Below are 18,113 nucleotides of genomic sequence, written 5' to 3'. Positions count from 1 at the left end.
CTATGGGGAAAGGTTCTTTAAAAAAGTTCATATTTAATTTCGCAAGGGCGGCGCCACGGGATGGTGCAATTTTTCTCTATGTACGGTATATAAAAATAAAAGTCGATCTTGGTTTTACACCCTTCATCCGATAGCCATGAGAATTTGGGGAGTTGATTAGAACAATTTCTGGAAAGGTTCTGCAAAAATATTTTTTTTCATTTCGCAAGGGCGGCGCCGCGGGAGTGTGCGATTTTTCTATAAGTACGGTATATACACATAAAAGACGATTGCGTTTCGACACAGTTTATCCGAGTGCCATAACACTTTAGGGAGTTGATGAATATTCCCGATAAGTTTTCTGGGGTTGGAGGGTGGGGGGGGGGGTGATTGGTGGTGGGAGGGGGGATTTAATTTTGCATAGGCGGCCCCCCCGGCAGGATGTTATTTGGCCTAAACAGTGTGATAGACAATGAATAGGATGGGGAGTTACAAACGCTCACTAAATTGAATCAGGAGTGTCCGCCGGCACCCTGGTAGGATGCGATTTGGCTGCAAAAAAAATATTCAGTTTCCATCTCCAAAGGCTCAGTTGGGCCGCTGAAGGCCATGTAATACGTTTTTATTTCGATAATCAGAAAAATTAACCAAGGTTAGATTATTAACTTGGATGTTTCTTTTTGTTCGTAAAAAAATCCGAACAGTTTCGTCACTTTGCGAATAATGCAATTACCATCTATTTTTAGACAATACAATCAGAAATTCAGAACGAGCTTCTAATAATCGACCATTAGTAACGCTAAAATATTGCATCAGTCACACTGATGTTTAAAACACGTCAAATAATTTTGTTACGTGCTAAAGAAAAAAAACATGTTCATTTGTGTCACTTTGGCGAATGACGCAATCTGCATCATGGTTAACAGGATGCTATTTGGCACGATGGCGCCAGTTAGTTTTAGGGAGCCAGGGGCCGTACGTGGCGACTATGCGGTAGTGTAATCGACGGGGGGGTGTGTGCTCCTGAGAGCTCCCCTCTACGTCCCTGATACATGGGTGGTCACCGTAGTGTGTGCAACCTGATTATTTCGATGAGTGATTAATGTATACATAAGGTTTTCACGCGGCGGTAGTGTAGGTAAACCCGTGTCCCGGTGTTTGTGATCCAAGCGCAGGCTTTGTTTACATTATATATATATATATATATATATATATATATATATATATATATATATATATATATATATATATATATATATATATATATATATATATATACTAAAACTCAACTTTGTTTACATGTTTGAATATTTATTTGTTTGTCTGATTTCTTACTGTAAGGAAACTGCTCCATATGGGGGGCTGTAAAATAGTATGTAGATAGAGAACAATTTTTGATTGCAGACAGACTGTTAATCACACATTTAGTTAAAGACGTTAATTAATTTATTGATTTATTCATAGATAGATTAACCACATTTTTAAAAAAAAAGATTTGAACAACCACTAGACTCGACGGAACCGCGACGTCACATTTTTTTTTAGTTTACATTTTAGTACAATAAAATGGCGGCCTCCATCATAGACCCATTCAAAAGTTTAACGCGTTCTAAATCTAATTTTCTGTCGGCCATAACTTTAACAATATGTCCGTTTGCTGTTTTTATTACGTTCCAACACTTATATAAATTTTCAACTGTCTTTTTCATTTAGTTTTACAATAAATTTCTCTAGCTCTACACTCTGTGCACGAAAGTTATTTATAGATCTAAAAATATCATGTGGCCAAGAAAGTTATTTATAGATCTAGATCTAGAATCTAGGTCAAACAAAAGATTAATTAAATACATACCAAAGATTAAATTTAAAAAATACAATCCATATTATAATCGTAATACATTTTTAGTCCTTAAATACTTGATATAAATCTTTGTGATTTATCTATCTTGATTCTAGATCTAGAATTTCTAGATTCTAGATCTAGATCTAGATCTAGCAAGAGTTACGCAAATACTACATTCTAGAGTATTCTAGACTTAAACAAACGAGTCGAAGAATCTAGATCTAGATAATGCTATCTAGATAATTTCTGACCTTCTTTATTTTATATAAATCTTTGTTTGGCTAATTTAAGATAAAATTTAATTTGAAAGTTACTACTACTAGACTTAGATCTAGATCTATGCGAGTAAATCAAGTTGCATAAGGAGACTCAAAGTATTAAACTATAGTATAAAAATTCACTTGTGACGTCACGAGTAAATAGCTAAGTTGTTAGTGTAATCGGCTCTCATGCGGGTGGAACAGGTTCTAGACCAATACGTCGATAATAATTTTTTTTCAGTTTTTATTTTATTTTTTAGCTGTGAATGATAAAGTTGCCTATCTGAACATGGCGGGATAAAGGGCAGGTTAAGTAGAGTTCATCTGTTTCTTTGTCCTAAGCATATGAAGGGATAGTGTGGTCAAAGACATGCTCGACTGGAATCGTTTTTTAAACGATAACAACATGTTGTCTGAGACTTGGCGGGACACTGGGCAGGTGAAGTAGAGTTGAGTAGGTCACATGTGACGTCAGTATATGAAGGGATAAGCCGAAATCAGTGTTTTCGGTGTTTTTAAAAGATAAAAAACATTTTTGAATGTGGGGTCTGTTTCTTTGTGTGACGATAAGTGACACTGCAGTAGCGTAGCGAGGGGGATGAGGGGGGGGGGGCGGGGGGGGGGGGGGGACATATGTCCCCGGGCGCCGACTTTAGGGGTCGCCAAATTAAATTAAATTTTACTTATCTACTGAACATTGTATAAAATATGTGATTGATAAAAGACGTAATCCACTATAAGGCAAAATTTAGTTTTAGGTTTCCGTCTTGAGGTGAAGAGCGTAAATCCACACGGCAGTAACAACCGATGTGCTGAGGTTAGGTGTGTGGAGAAAATATATTTTCATTTTCTTACATTTCATTTCAGTTTTTATTCTCACTTTAGGCCTAACATTTAAAATCTTTGTATGTGTTATTAGATTGCGTTTTGAGTAATTGGACTTCACGTTGATTATATCAGTTTTTTAGTTAAAGAAACTGAACAATTAGTTTTTTAATGAAACAGTAAATATTTACCATCAAACGATGCTCTCTCATCTGAGTTAATGTTTTTGTTCCTGTTTTTATTAAATATGGTTTTTCGATCTTTAGTTTGCGCTCTTATGTCAGCGCTCTTTTGTCGTGCGCTCTTTGACGGGGTGCCATATAAATTATATAAACATATACACATACATACTTTTGCATACGAGAAATAACGTGTAGCCGATATTTAAATACATATGTTTAGTTTTATTTTAGCTTAACAATAGCTTAATTTTTATTCTTTCCTATCTTATAGCTGTTCATGGACAAGCCGCCGTAAAAGGGCAAATCATTGATGCAGTGATTTGAATACACAAAATATTAATATTGAAAAGCTTTCGATTAAAGCTCTAAACATGTTCATGAATTTGAGCAAGAAATTACTAGTGTATTAAGGGATGAGGACATGGTATTTAAAGCCAGCGTGTAATTTATTAAGCGTAACAATTTACAAACTATTTCATTATACATTTTTGTATTCTGAATAGTAATTGTGAAATAAAGAACTGTGATAAAGAAATTAAAAAAAGACAAAATACACATTGAATAATTTAAAAAAATATTTAGTATAAAAACAAAGAATCGTTTACACCATCATTAATAAATGTAGACCTTTTTTATTTTGTTTTATTTTCCTTTTCAAATTATATGCTGATAATAATATTACTAGTTCACAGGTTTTAATGTAATTACATACAAATACTAATATCAAGTATGCATGAAAAATATGTTTGTATTCACTCATTCTGCACGAATTTTGATCTCGATAGTATCTAAAGAACCTTCGTTTGGGGTAACTGTCTCCCAATAGACGCCTGTAAATTCACCTTCACTTCTCCACAGTGCATTCACGTTGACCCATTGACAGGCTTTATACCACCAACCACCTTTACGCTCATCTGAACAATTGTGTTTACTTTCTTCATCGTTATCTTTATCTTTTGTTGTAAACTTCATATCGTTATGGTGATGGAATTGATCGCTCGCATTGCCCCTGTATGTGGAGAAACTTATCCGGTAAAAATTTTCTTCATTTTCAACTTTGAGATTCCTGTATTCAGCAAAGTAGCTGATTCCTTGATATGTCATGTCGAACCTTAAAACATTATAGCCCTGTCGTAAAAAATAGATTCACATTTTAATAAAATATTTATAATTATAAATAGTATATACGAATTTTAGTTTTATTAATAAAATCTACTATAAAATAATCTTAGAGAATTGTTATTATAATGTTTATTCAGAAAGGCTGCAGTAAAATATATATTTATTTTTGAAGCTGCTCAGCAAAAAAGTGTTACATTAAAATAGAGAAGACAAATTCAATAAATTTCCATGTGCACATTGTTAGCTGGATGTAGTTTAAAATAGTTCAATAGCTATTTATTCAATCAATTATAAGCATGGTAAAACATGTACTCTCATACAGAGTATTATAGTCTAATTTATAAATTGTAGAATAAGATTAAAGTATAAAGATGTATGATGCACTTTGAAAATAATTTTTTTATTAAATAAAGACTAGTTTGAGGGCAAATATTCTTCTTACCATCAGTGTTAACTTTGAAAGCCAATCATTTCCTAACCAAAAATCTTCAGACAATTCACCAAATCCATTTTTGTATTCATTCCATGTACGTTGAAAATTTTCTGTACCTCTTATACGTCTCTGTGGATAAAATTTTATGAAGAAGCTAACTTTAAAAAAAAAGATATACACAGAGTCATACACAAACACTAATACATAAAGCACACCTAAGCATATTAAAATAAATGAAAACTGGCATTACTTGAATAAAGCGTGGGCGCAATTTAATTTAATTTATTTTACAGTTTAGAAAAGTACTTTCAGAAAGCATGAGGATAAACAATAAATATTTTTAAAAAAATTAAAAACCTGAATTAAAATCCATCCCCCTCCTTCTGTCTTCGTGTCGCACAAAGCCTGCTTGTGTTTTGTTAAGGTAAACTCCAAACGTTCAGGTAAACTTGGGTCATCGTCCTTTGAGCACTGAATCTACAGACACATGTTTTGATATTAATGTAATTACGCTTATGTAGATAATAAAAATAACTCGAGGATTAACCCATATTATCCCAAGGTCTAAAATTTTTATAATTTTTTGATATGGTTTAGCTTTTGGGCACTGAATGAAGGAATGACTATGGATTTTTTTTTAAAATCAATACTTTTTTAAATATCGATTTTTTAAAAAACGTCCCATAAATGGGACGCTAGCAACGAACGGCCCCATGTACATTTTTTGAAAAATAAAATCATTTTTCACGAAATATGGCTAATCACGCGAAAATTAAGCTGTGTACTGATTTTGTATTGTTAGACCAATGATTTAATTGTTTAGGACAGCTAAAAATACTGATAATGATCAATTGGGTTAGCCATACCATGGTCTAAAATGCAGAAATTATGTTCAAAAGTCTAGTTTTCTTTCAATCTAGCATCCATCAAAGTGAACAACACTTCGAAATAAGTAAAGCTGTGACTAGTACATCTAATTATACACACATGATCACAAATATTGTTATTATTCATCGAAACTGTAATATAATTAAATATAAATAATTGATTTTTTTGGGGGGCGTACTTGAAATTTTCAGGGGTGGGGACTTAAATTTCAGGGGAAGGGTGGACATTGGTAAAAGTATGTTTTGTATATAAATTCCATTTTCTTCTGGGGGCAGAGCCCCCCCCCCTCCTCCGAAATGATGCCTGAAAGAAACTCTGCCCTTAGTGAATTTGCAAAAGATGTTCCGGTCCAGTCTCAGATGTCATCCAGCCATCTTCTCTTTTGTTACCCTCGCTATCCCCCCCCCCCCCCCACAGGCGTACATTAGGACATCAGACATCTTATTTCTAGGGCACGGATCCGTCTCTGGGGACTTGTATTGAGTGTTCATGGCTCTCATCCATGTATGCACCTCACTATGTGAACAGCTCCCAATCTAACACAAGGAATCTCCTTAAAAAGTTAACAAAGTAAAGCTGGTATCGGTAACCTTTGGAGGGGGATATTATTGGGGCATGACAACTGTACACAGCTAATTCACATTTCTGCTATATGTAGCTTAAGCCCTCTTATATGAAGAGAGTTAACCAACCCCCATGACTGAATCATTTCACCTAAATCGTGGCAATTGTTATTATTCTGGTTTGTTATAATTTTAATATCACGCACTAGTAAATTTACAGCAATACTAAATTAGTTTGTATTCAATGGTATTAAATACTTCAGTAAGTGTAATTCTGAAAACTTAAAAATAAAATGTAATTTTTTCAATATTTGCAATTTTCTAATACAATAATATATAAGAAAATATAGCTCAAAGTCATAATTAAATATCTATAAATACTACTTAACACCCCAAAGTCAACAGTTAACGAAGTCAACAATTGTTTCACCATAAATAACCATTTAACATAAATATTTGCATCTGTGTTTCACGCTAGTGTCCAATAAATGTGACGTTTGTGTAACAATCTGCATAAATATAGGTCAAGGTCATAATTAAATATCTATACATACTACTTAACACCCCAAATTCAGCAGTTAACAAAGTCAACAATTGTTTCACCATAAATAACCATTTAACATAAACATTTGCATCTTTGTTTCTCGCTAGTGTCCAATAAATGTGACGTTTGTGTAACAATCTACATGGGGCCATTCGTTGCTAGCGTCCCACTTATGGGATGCTTGTTGTACACTTGATATAACGAAGTAGTAAAAAAAAATTGTTATTTTTAAATTTTTATCATATAGAAATATGGTACTGCTACAAGTTTCAAATGTATTTTGCACTTAAAATGTTAATATTTTAGAAGATATGCATTATCCTGTGCGCATGTTTTCTTTTTTCCGCCATTTTGACAAGTCCTGCAAATCCGGCACTATAACATTTTTCTAAATTAATTTTTTTCAAAAAACACACACAAATTCAATAGTTTAGCCATTTTCAAATACAATGAAACATAATTTGTGTTTTAACTAGTATTTAATAAATTTTAGCAATTTTTTTACCAAGCGTCCCATAAGTGGGACGCTAGCAGAATATGGGTTAAGCCGTGATGGAAAACTTTAACCAATGGTAAATAACTTGGAAAAAGTCAAATATAGAAAACATTGACCGGAAAAATGCGTCACTGAAAACCGAGGACCAGAAAATTGCAAAAAAACATTCTTAAAATGACCAATTTTAGACTTAACAGAGAGTGACTACATGCACATGGTAGCATAACAAAACTCATTATCACGAACTTTGACTAAATGTAATTGTTTTATTATAATTACTTTGTGTTTGCGCACAAAAATAAAAATAAATAAAAGCTTTGGTCGCTCATGAGATATTTTACCATTTATTAAAGAAAGCAAATTAGTTTTATTTTATTATTTTCAGAGCATTTAAAAGCTTGTCGCCATAATGGATTTGTATATTTGTTTTATTATTATTGTTGTTTTTTGTTTTTTGTTGTTGTTTGTATTTGCCTAGTGTTTTGCAACGCGATTTTGATTCGTCATTATAAATTACGAGAAAAATGGCCCGTTGAGGAAGGATACAACGGGCGCTAGGTTGATAGTGCTGTCTATTTTCTCTAAACTAAAACCAAAACTAAAATCACCACGTTAATACAATTTAACCGGAAACGAAAAATGACATTGAAAACGGATTTTTATCCAGAATCGGTACTTTAATTTATAAAAAATATAGTCATAGGCATATCCCTAAACCATGCACCTAATCTCATTCATGACAAAAGCCGCATTTAGAGTTTCTTTTAGGCAACTCTACTTGTGAGGAGGGGGCTCCGCCTCCCCCCCCCCCCCCACACACACACACCCCAAAACATGTCTACCGTCCCATTCAACAAAATATAATTATATATATTTTTTCCTCTGTCCGCCCCCCTCCCAGAAAATTCTAACCCCGACCGCGAAAATTTCAAGTACCCCCACCCTTCTCTGGGGAGGAAAAAATCTGAAAGAAACACTGGTCGCATTTGTAGATCATACAAACTAAAGTAAGAACATGGATGGGGAGGAAAAAGTCTGAAAGAAACACTGGTGTCGCGCTTAGCCACTACCCGAAGAATGGCACGAAAGAAACTGCAAGCAAACCACTTTTTAGATTAGACACATTAATTAGGCGGTCATTTTTATTATAAAGTATCGATGAAGAAATGTCTTTTTAGTTGGGGTGGGGGGTGGGGGGCGGCTTAGACGTTGTTTCTCGAGGGTAGGGCTTCGCCCCTACCCGAAGAATTGTATGAATGAAACTCTTCACGCAACCCACTTAGATTAGACAAAATTGCCTTTTTATTCAATGTTTACTCGAGAATCAATGACGTCATATTACTGTGTGCACTCTCCGGCTTGAGATTATTTTCTACTACATGCTCAATATGACGTCATATTTCGTTTCCGTCTCACTGTGAAAGTTTTTAAATTGCTTGTGTTTTCTCTAGAGCGTTCTTGTCAGATACATACACAGATAGATACACAGACAGCGAAACTATTAGTATTAATTATGGATGTGATTGGTAGTATCAGTGTATTTACAACATTCATTGTGTTGTGTGATTTTAAAACTAAATTTTGAATGGGTCTGCAGCTTTAAACATGTAGCTCAAAATAAAAATGAATCTAATGAATAAGTTACCTTTATTATTGCTTCACTGTCTAAAACGTCGAAATAAGCATCAACCAACGCCATCTTTATAGTTTTCTTTTCACTTAAATCACCTATATATTTATTCAATTTGTCTTCAAGAACCTGGTATTTTTTCATAATTTCGTTGAACGAGTTTTGAAGATTGATCAAGGGTTTATTTACTTCGTCTGGCACGGCAAGATTATCTGAACCTTGAAATTGTATTTTCATATCAGCTGAATAATTTAGGTTAGATCTGGTTAAACCAAGTTGAAGTTTTACTTCAGACGTAGGAGGCTTACTTCCAACTCTTAATACCAAATTTAGTTCGGAAAATGGGTCGGTTTCTCTTCTCAGCACAGCAGCTGTTGATTCTTTGCTAGTGATCTTTCTAGGATTATTTTCAACTTTTTGTTTCATTTCTACCTCGCCTTCATTGTTAGTGTAGTACATCTCACAGACAAACACTTTCGTCTGACATTCCTGCTCTTCATTGAAGAATAAAATCAGCTCTCCATCCGTTGAAGTTAAAATTCGAGACACCTTCACGTTCGATAACGTGTGACTCATATCCGGAACGGATGCAAGCAGAACTGTTCCCTCTCGATCATCGACTTTGTAAACCGAGATGTTGACAAAAGATGACACATCTGTGTTTTCTGTGATTTTCTCCGAACACTGCAGTTTAGCACAAAATACAGCATCGTCTGAAGGGATCTGGATCTCAAGATTCAAACCTAAATTTAAAGATTAAATTCTAAAATGACGACGATTTAAAATTAAACACGCGAATAACTTATTAAACCTACGTGTGTTTATTAAGGATGTTGTTATCTAGGGTTGTTTTATAAAAAAAAAATCCATTTTCAACCTGACGGGGCAAGTGAAGGAAAATGCACCCCTTTCCGTGACCTAGGCATATAAAGGGAAAGTGTAACCAGCACTATGCTTGACGTGAGTTAAGTATTCGTCGATGCCGGGTCTGTCTCAAGGTCATTCTACTGACTTACACACAAATTTGAACTCAAGACTTTTGGGGTTATAAGCCTGCTCTTACCGCGTGAAACCCTTATCTCGAGAGGAAACGATGAGAGAGGAACACTAATCAACTTTTAAAAAAAGTCCATTTGAGTTTTATATAATAGATTCAAAAATTCATTCTATGAATACTTTGAAATATGCATTAACGACAGTTTTATACGTAACAAATTCTGATTAAAAACTTGTATTTCTAATGTCAGACGAATAGACTATACCCACCTTCAGCTTCATTCAGCATAAAAACAGAAAGGAGCAAAATAGTAACTAACAACATTTTCAACAATAGCTACTTTTGCTTACTTTTCAGACACTTTGTGCTTCTTTTTATACATCTGCTGTTCAGCGTTTAAACTAACAAACAAAAATATATACTAAATGCACCTATCATGTTTATATAGAGGCACACACATACACGCATATATATATATATATATATATATATATATATATATATATATATATATATATATATATATATATATATATATATATATTTATTTATTTATAAGTAAAATTATATGTGTGTGTGTGCCTCCATATACACATAAATAAGTGCATGTAGAATATATATATATATATATATATATATATATATATATATATATATATATATATTCTACATGCACTTATTTATGTGTATATGGAGGCACACACACACATATAATTTTACTTATAAATAAATAAATATATATATATATATATATATATATATATATATATATATATATATATATATATATATCAATGTTCTCGGTCGCAAACCGTCTATCTCAAAAAAATTCGATTTTCTTTTCTTTACATAAATCAAAAGCCAGTATGATTCCCCATGATGCCTGAAAATATTAGAGAAATCTGTAGAATGATTATCAAGATATAATAATTTGAACAAACCGCCTATTATTTCTAGCGCTAAAAATATCGGCACAAAACGAATATCGCTATATTTGTCAGTGCACTTTTGATCGGGAACGCAGTAGCACGCCGCAATCACAAAATTTTACAGCACAGAAGTCATAGTATTTATAGGTAAGGATATTTGATTAATTATGTTCAGCTATTCTATTACATTTTATCATTTTAAAGAATAATAAACAAATAGTATTTGTTTAATATAGCTTATTTGCAGATTTTCAATAACCAAACTTGAAACTAGATCTTCATTCGAGAATCTAAATATTAATCAAAACAATATTATTCGAATAATATTTCCACAAGATTGTGCAATAAATTTAATTATATTTAATTCACTACTAGCTTTAGATTGAGGGTTTATCTAAGTGTTAAGACATGTTTTTTTATGGTAGGTTACAAACTGTTCGGCGTACATGTACATAATTAGTTGTCTTTAGTAAATGATTTTATGATAACTTTTTCAACAGACAACATCCTCTTTCAACAGATCAGCCTCTCTCAACAGACCAGCCTCTCTTGACATACCAACCCCTCTCGACAGACCAGCCTCTCTCAACAGACCAGCCTGTCTCAACAGATCAGCCTCTCTCAACAGACCAGCCTCTCTAAACACAACCGTCTTACCACTTTACAGACCAGCCTCTCTCAACAGACCAGCCTCTCTCAATAAACTAACCTCTCTCAACATACCAGCCTCTCTCAATAAACCAGCCTCTCTCAACATACCAGCCTCTCTCAATAGATAAGCCTCTCTCAACAGACCAGCCTCTCTCAATATACCAGCCTCTCTCAACAGACCAGCCTCTCTCAACACAACCGTCCTACCATTTAACAGACCAGCCTCCCTCGACAGACCAGCCTCTCTCAACAGACAAGCTTCTCTTGACATACCAACCTCTCTCAACAGACCAGCCTCTCTCAACAGACCAACCTCTCTAAACACAACCGTCTTACCACTTAACAGACCAGCCTCTCTCAACAGACTAGCCTCTCTCAATAGACTAACCTCTCAACATACCAACCTCTCTCAACAGACCAGCCTCTCTCAATAAACCAGCCTCTCTCAACATACCAGCCTCTCACAACAGACCAGTCTTACCACATAACAGACCAGCCTCCCTCAACATACCAGCCTCTCTCAACATACCAGCCTCTCTCAACATACCAGCCTCTCTCAACAGATAAGCCTCTCTCGACATACCAGCCTCTCTCAACACAACCGTCTTACCACTTAACAGACCAGCCTCTCTCAACAGACCAGACTCTCTCAACAGATCAGCCTCTCTCAACATACCAGCCTCTCTCAACAGATAAGCCTCTCTCGACATACCAGCCTCTCTCAACAGACCCGCCTCTCTCAACACAACCGTCTTACCACTTAACAGACCAGCCTCTCTCAACAGACCAGCCTCTCTCAACAGACCAGCCTCTCTCAACAGACCAGCCTCTCTCAACACAACCGTCTTACCACTTAACAGACCAGCCTATCTCAACAGACCAGCCTCTCTCAACAGACCAGCCTCTCTCAACAGACCAGCCTCTCTCAACACAACCGCCTTACCACTTAACAGACCAGCCTCTCTCAACAGACCAGCCTCTCTCAACAGACCAGCCTCTCTCAACACAACCGCCTTACCACTTAACAGACCAGCCTCTCTCAACAGACCAGCCTCTCTCAACAGACCAGCCTCTCTCAACACAACCGTCTTACCACTTAACAGACCAGCCTCTCTCAACAGACCAGCCTCTCTCAACAGACCAGCCTCTCTCAACAGACCAGCCTCTCTCAACAGACCAGCCTCTCTCAACAGACCAGCCTCTCTCAACAGACCAGCCCCTCTCAACAGACCAGCCTCTCTCAACAGACTATTCATATCATACAAGAGACCAGTCTCTCTCAGCAGACCAGTCGTAATATACAAAAGACCAATCTCTCAACTGACCAATCTTACCATCCAAGATACCAGACTCTCTCAACACACCCGTGTTACCATACCAGACATCAGCCTTTCTTAACAGACCATATATATATGTATATTAAAACATTGTGATATAAAAAGAAATATAACAATGTAAGCGATCAATGCTTTTACTAAAATATCTAAAGAATAAAACGTTCTTATTACTTTGAAATTTTAAATAATAAATTAAGCATTTATTTTTTTATAAATTTAGATATAATGTTATAATAATGTAGCAATCATGTTCAATTTCATTGTTTTACACTTATTGTCCAGTAACTGTTACAAACCATGAGGGTGTCACGCAGTGATCCGTTCCACGTATTCACCTTTCATACACATTACATCACCACACCATGCTTTTATTCAACTTTGCGACAAAGACGAATTTAAATCTGTTAAATGCTTGTGTAATAGGACTGGTAGTAGGTCACCAACCAGTTCTTTGGCTCATGCAGGTTTTATTGAGCCGCGAAATGGTTGGTGGCCTACTTACCAGCCCTATTACCATCGTTTTGTCATTTTGAAAATCTGAAATGGGAATTTATTTTTTTATTACTTTGAAATTAAAAATACTAAATTATTTATTGATGTTTCATAAATTTAGATCCAATAAACTCTCCTACAATGCTGAATGTTCTGCAACTATTTTGCTATTTGCTCGTGCATGTGAATTGCTTCTGGTACAGGACATTGATTGACGGAGAGGGCAGTATATTTCAGAGTCCTAACCGAAACATTGTCGGAACATCACGAGTCAGTATCTACCTATTTTTTCGTCATCAGTTATTTTTTATGTAGTAAAATTTAATACAACTAGGCATGCTGCCCAGCTTCGCTTAGGCATTCGAAAACATTGAGAATTTGAATGCTTAATTAATTCGCCCGAGGGTCGGTCTACGACCTCAGGAGTTATGAAGAGGTTCCTACGTGGACATTTTTTTTCGATTTATAGCTCCTATAAGGCGCCGGTCAGTCGAGGTCAGTTTTGACCCCCTCATCGTAGACTTTTCGGCCGACCGGCCCCCGTGTTCTGTCGCCCCAAGGCAAGATCCTGCCAAATTTTGAAGTGCCTGCGGCGCCGGGAATTGCCATATCGGGCACCTGACAACTTTGCTTTATATATTATAGAGATTAGCAAATTGCATAGATTTCAATAAAGTAATTAAGGCCTGAAATACTTTAGTATAGAAATGTATTAATTGAATAGATTCTAGGTAGGGTCTACATCTGTGTAAGTCTAGTTTTTCCGTAGATCTAGATAATCTAGATCTAGATCTAGAATATCTAGATCTAGAATATCTAGATTTAGAATCCTAATAGAATTTTTTTTAAAGATTAGCCCGAGCAAAATTGTATTTTATAAATTTTATAGCGTACGTAGATCTAAATAATATTTGAATGAAATAGTTCATTTCTTTTTATTCTAGACTCGGAAGATGACGTCATCAGTTTCGTGCTCTTTTTTTTTAGTGTAAACAATAAGCGACGTCATTGTTAAATGCGTTCTTGTCCTAAGTTTAAACACTTTTCCGGTTGCATGATTAAAATTGTTTTTCTACATTCGAATACGCCTTTATTTTTTATTTTTCTTCTTTAAATAAAATTGTGGTTATACATTTAAAACATCTAACATATTATTTTCAACAAAAGTCCGTATAAAGTTCTTCATATATCGCTGCAGTTTCTGATGTGATGTCCGGCGAAAACTTTTTGCGGACAGACAGAGAGAGAGAGAGAAGTGTGCGCGTGGTCCATTATATTTTACGATACTCATAAGTTAAATTTTAACATATTTCTTCAGAATTCGTTAAAAAATGTAATGGCTTTTTTGTATCTAACATAACAACGAATTACGCGTAAACATATGCGCCATATGGCATGTTGATTACGACTTCAGCCTTTGTGATTTTTTTGTTTTGTTTGGGCATCAATAATCTTAGTTTAACTAAATAATTCTGCAAGGTAGTGTTTTTTTTTAATTTTTTAGAGTTTTCTTCCCTAGAAAGGTTACTGTCCGCAGCTAGAAACAGGGTTTCTTCCCATGATAGGTTTTGATTTCAACGGGATGTATCACGCATGCCATTTTGACACTTAATACTTAATTGTGTTAGAGAAATCCTCACCCCCCCCCCCCCTCCCCAGCTTACATCAAAATTAAGAACAGAAAAAAAAAGCAATTTCGATTTCCTCTTTTAACCTGCCGGTTTGTTTGAAAATTAAAATAGAGTTCATTTGTTGCTGCCACCTCGGCAAAGTGAAGAAGTAAAATGGTCAGCGCTTACGAAAACTGTAGAATAGCTTCAATCATGTTTTTTACTTTTTCGTTTTACACCTCACTGATACGGAAAAACATTTTGCAATCTTGTCCGTATATCTCTCTCTGTGTGTGTGTCTGTGTCTGTGTCTGTGTCTGTCTGTCTGTATGTAAGCACGATAACTTGAGTACCGTTAAAGCTAGGTTGATGAAATTTCATACATAAGTATTTTATCAAATAGTAGATCCGTATCAACTTTTGAGCGATTTCCGACAACCGGAAGTGGTACGTTTTCTACTTTGAATTTTTCAAAAGCCTATAACTTGAGTACTATTTAGGATAGATAATGAAATTTCACATGTAAGTAAAAGATATAATTCTCTACATTCTGTCTAATTGTGAGTAATTTCCGTTGACCGGAAGTACTAATTTACGCTATTTCCTATTTCTAAAAAAAACGCATGTAAATTTATAAAGTACTAATAATGTTGCACACTATTATGCACATTTTGTTTTGGCGTTCGCTTGGTGCGCAATTCTTTTTTCTATGAGATTCTATTCTATTTTTAAAAGTTTAAGTAATTAAAAATCATGTCTATATTCCAAGTTTTATAAGAATATTCGAGAAAGTTTTGGGGAGATCACTCCCGGTTATTTTTATATAAATAATACTGTACTTCTGAACTTGTTTATTTTTAAAATAATTTCTATAATTTGAAAAAGGGCACAATTTTTCAGTTGTTGTTATCGAATTAAAGAAATCAAATTGTGTCTTTTTACTGCAGTATCCAATACCATATGTTGGTGAAATACGTCATCCGATATACGACGGAAAAGAGATAATAATCGAAGCAGAAATTCCAGAGAATCCATCAGAGTAAGTTTTTATCTCATAGAATATCCGAATACAAAATGAACTATTTCGCTGCTTTTGCCAACTTAAAAGATAAGTCCATACAATAACTGTCTATTTTCACGGTTAAACGATTAATTTTTCATTTTTATAATGTCCTTAAATTATTAGACAGTGGGTGCGCAGAACTATGATCGCATGTTCTACGGCTATAGGTGTTTTTACCAAACGTGGTTTGACCACTGTGCTTTGAACATAGGTGCTTTTAACAAACGGGCGTTGACAATAGGTTTTTGTAACAACAGGAATATTGTTGATAGGATGATACTGTTGTTATTGTGGGTTAGTTCATCCAAGAATACGATCAACAGTGCTTCGTAACTTCAAACTTTATTTACATAGATCCAAGAGAAATAATAATAGTATTCCACATTAGAAAAATGACTATTACATTATAGTCTAGAACAAACTGACGTAGTGACATCTTACATCTTACTACACAGTCACAGACAAGCACTCCTCGTTCACCTTGCGCTCCACCTTTTATACACAACTTTCTCTCCCCTTACGTCAATGAGCGATCTCACAAAAGAATGGAAAAATACATGACGAGTAGCTCAGACAGTCCTTCCGTTAGCCAGGTACTCTACATTCATGCAACTTTATTAAAACACAATATAATAAACATACCCAATAATACAGTCTGTGACAGTATATAAACATAAGTGCTGTGAAAATAGGTGCTTTGACAATAGGTTGTTTGAACATAGGTGTCATAAAGAAACTCTGCAAGCAGACATATTTAAAGATTAGACAAATATATTAAGCGTTTCTTTTTTCTTCCTCTGCGTTCTTGATTTTTAGTGTTGGAAGAGATTCGCTCTTACACCATTAAGTATACGTTTCAACTTGATATTAGCCATATAGACTCCGATTTCTGCCTGCTTTTCTTTTCGAATTTGCTTCCGTAGCCATTGTCCATCCAAGAACAAACTACAAGGCAGCAGTTTATTTATTTATTTAAGTATCATACGCCGCTATTTAGTTGTTTTATTTTCTACTTTTCAGTAGTTCATAATTTGTGAATTCGACTGTACCAAAGCTGCCGACCCTCATCTGCCCAGAGGTCCGAACTCGAGGCATCAGTTGTCTCTCTATCAATGACGTCATTATTATTGTGTACTTTTCCGGGGGAGGATGGCAGACAATGGTACAACTATATATCCTATATGCATTCTATTTCGTTCGAAGGGCGGTAGACGTTCTTCCCTGGGCTCAGCCACACTCTACATCCCTAGAAAGAGTTGCCTGAAAGAAACTCTGAATTCGACTTTTATCAATTTTGAGCTTAGTTGCAAAGTTTAGGGGTATGACTAGGACTTTACTTAGTATCAATTTGCTACGTGTAGGTCAGGGTTACCAAATAAAGCATTGTGAAAATGTCTACATTTAGCACCAATACAAAAAATAGAAAGATGTCAAGGATTGATGAGTAAAAAAAGTAGAGTGAAGAATCGAATGCTGAAAACGATACACAATAATAATGACGTTATTGATAATAATAACAAAAAGATTAAACGCCTAATTTATTTGTCTAATTTTAGTAGTGAATGTTACTCTGCAAAAATTTAAAAAAATACCGAAAAGTATTATAAATTAATCGTTTGTATCAGGATTGAGTTTAGGTTATTAGGTATTTTATTTCGATTCAAATTTCTGAATCCGGTTAAAATGCCTATTCTGGATAAAATTCTGTCTTTAATGAACTTTTCGTTTCCATTTAAATTTGAAGTTGTGGTTATTTTCTTTTTGGTTAAGAGAAAAAGAGAACACCTTCAACCTATCGCTCGTTGTATTTCTCCGTCATCGGGCCATTTACCTAGTTATTATAAATTTGCGAAACTTTTAAAATGTCGCAGTATTTGTGTTCGAATATACTAATAATTATGTTAGGTTCAGCACCATCCTTGATATAGGGACTAAAATAGCTGTTATTGACATTTTAGTTCAAGTTAATTTATACTAACAGCATCTCAAATTAAACGTAATATACATTTTATATGAATTGTATTATGTTATTCAAAACTACACATAGTCAAACCCTCTTTAGACTAAGCCTTTGTGTACCCCGCTGAGGTCGAACTACACAAGGTCAAACCACCTCTATGGTCAAACATACTATCGTCAAACCTATACCATTATGTTCAGAAGGGTCCTGTACTGAAATCACGCGTCAGCAACCCATGATATACACGGTTTAATTTTCATTTTTAGGTTTATTATCGACCTGTGTGACACTACAGTCTGTATCAGGAAT

The 18,113-nt window shown here is 34.8% G+C and overlaps 1 protein-coding gene across 1 annotated transcript; it reads right to left on the bottom strand.

Moving 5' to 3' along the window:
- Positions 1-3,845: 3,845 nt before the first annotated feature.
- On the bottom strand, positions 3,846-10,139 carry LOC131927940 (angiopoietin-related protein 7-like). The gene is made up of 5 exons (XM_059283822.1): positions 10,032-10,139; positions 8,781-9,508; positions 5,002-5,121; positions 4,654-4,773; positions 3,846-4,217 (listed from the first exon to the last, which is right to left on the bottom strand). Exons 1-5 carry the CDS (start codon positions 10,084-10,086, stop codon positions 3,846-3,848), a joined length of 1,395 nt encoding a protein of 464 aa, XP_059139805.1. The 5' UTR covers positions 10,087-10,139.
- Positions 10,140-18,113: the final 7,974 nt, after the last annotated feature.

The sequence above is a fragment of the Physella acuta genome, unplaced genomic scaffold (assembly GCF_028476545.2).
Source record: "Physella acuta isolate Inbredline_101_S28 unplaced genomic scaffold, ASM2847654v3 ptg001449l, whole genome shotgun sequence".
In the NCBI taxonomy this organism is placed as follows: Eukaryota; Metazoa; Mollusca; class Gastropoda; family Physidae; genus Physella; species Physella acuta.
Note: the sequence above shows the minus strand (reverse complement) of the source record. Positions and strands in the feature narration are given on the sequence as shown.

Bases quoted from the DNA above. Each gene is read 5' to 3' on its own strand.
- LOC131927940 (XM_059283822.1), bottom strand. From the start codon at position 10,086: ATGTTGTTAGTTACTATTTTGCTCCTTTCTGTTTTTATGCTGAATGAA. The intron at 9,509-10,031 runs GTGGGTATAGTC...CTTTAAATTTAG, and splicing joins TATGCTGAATGAAGCTGAAG to GTTTGAATCTTGAGATCCAG. The intron at 5,122-8,780 runs GTAACTTATTCA...ATGTGTCTGTAG, and splicing joins ACAGTGAAGCAATAATAAAG to ATTCAGTGCTCAAAGGACGA.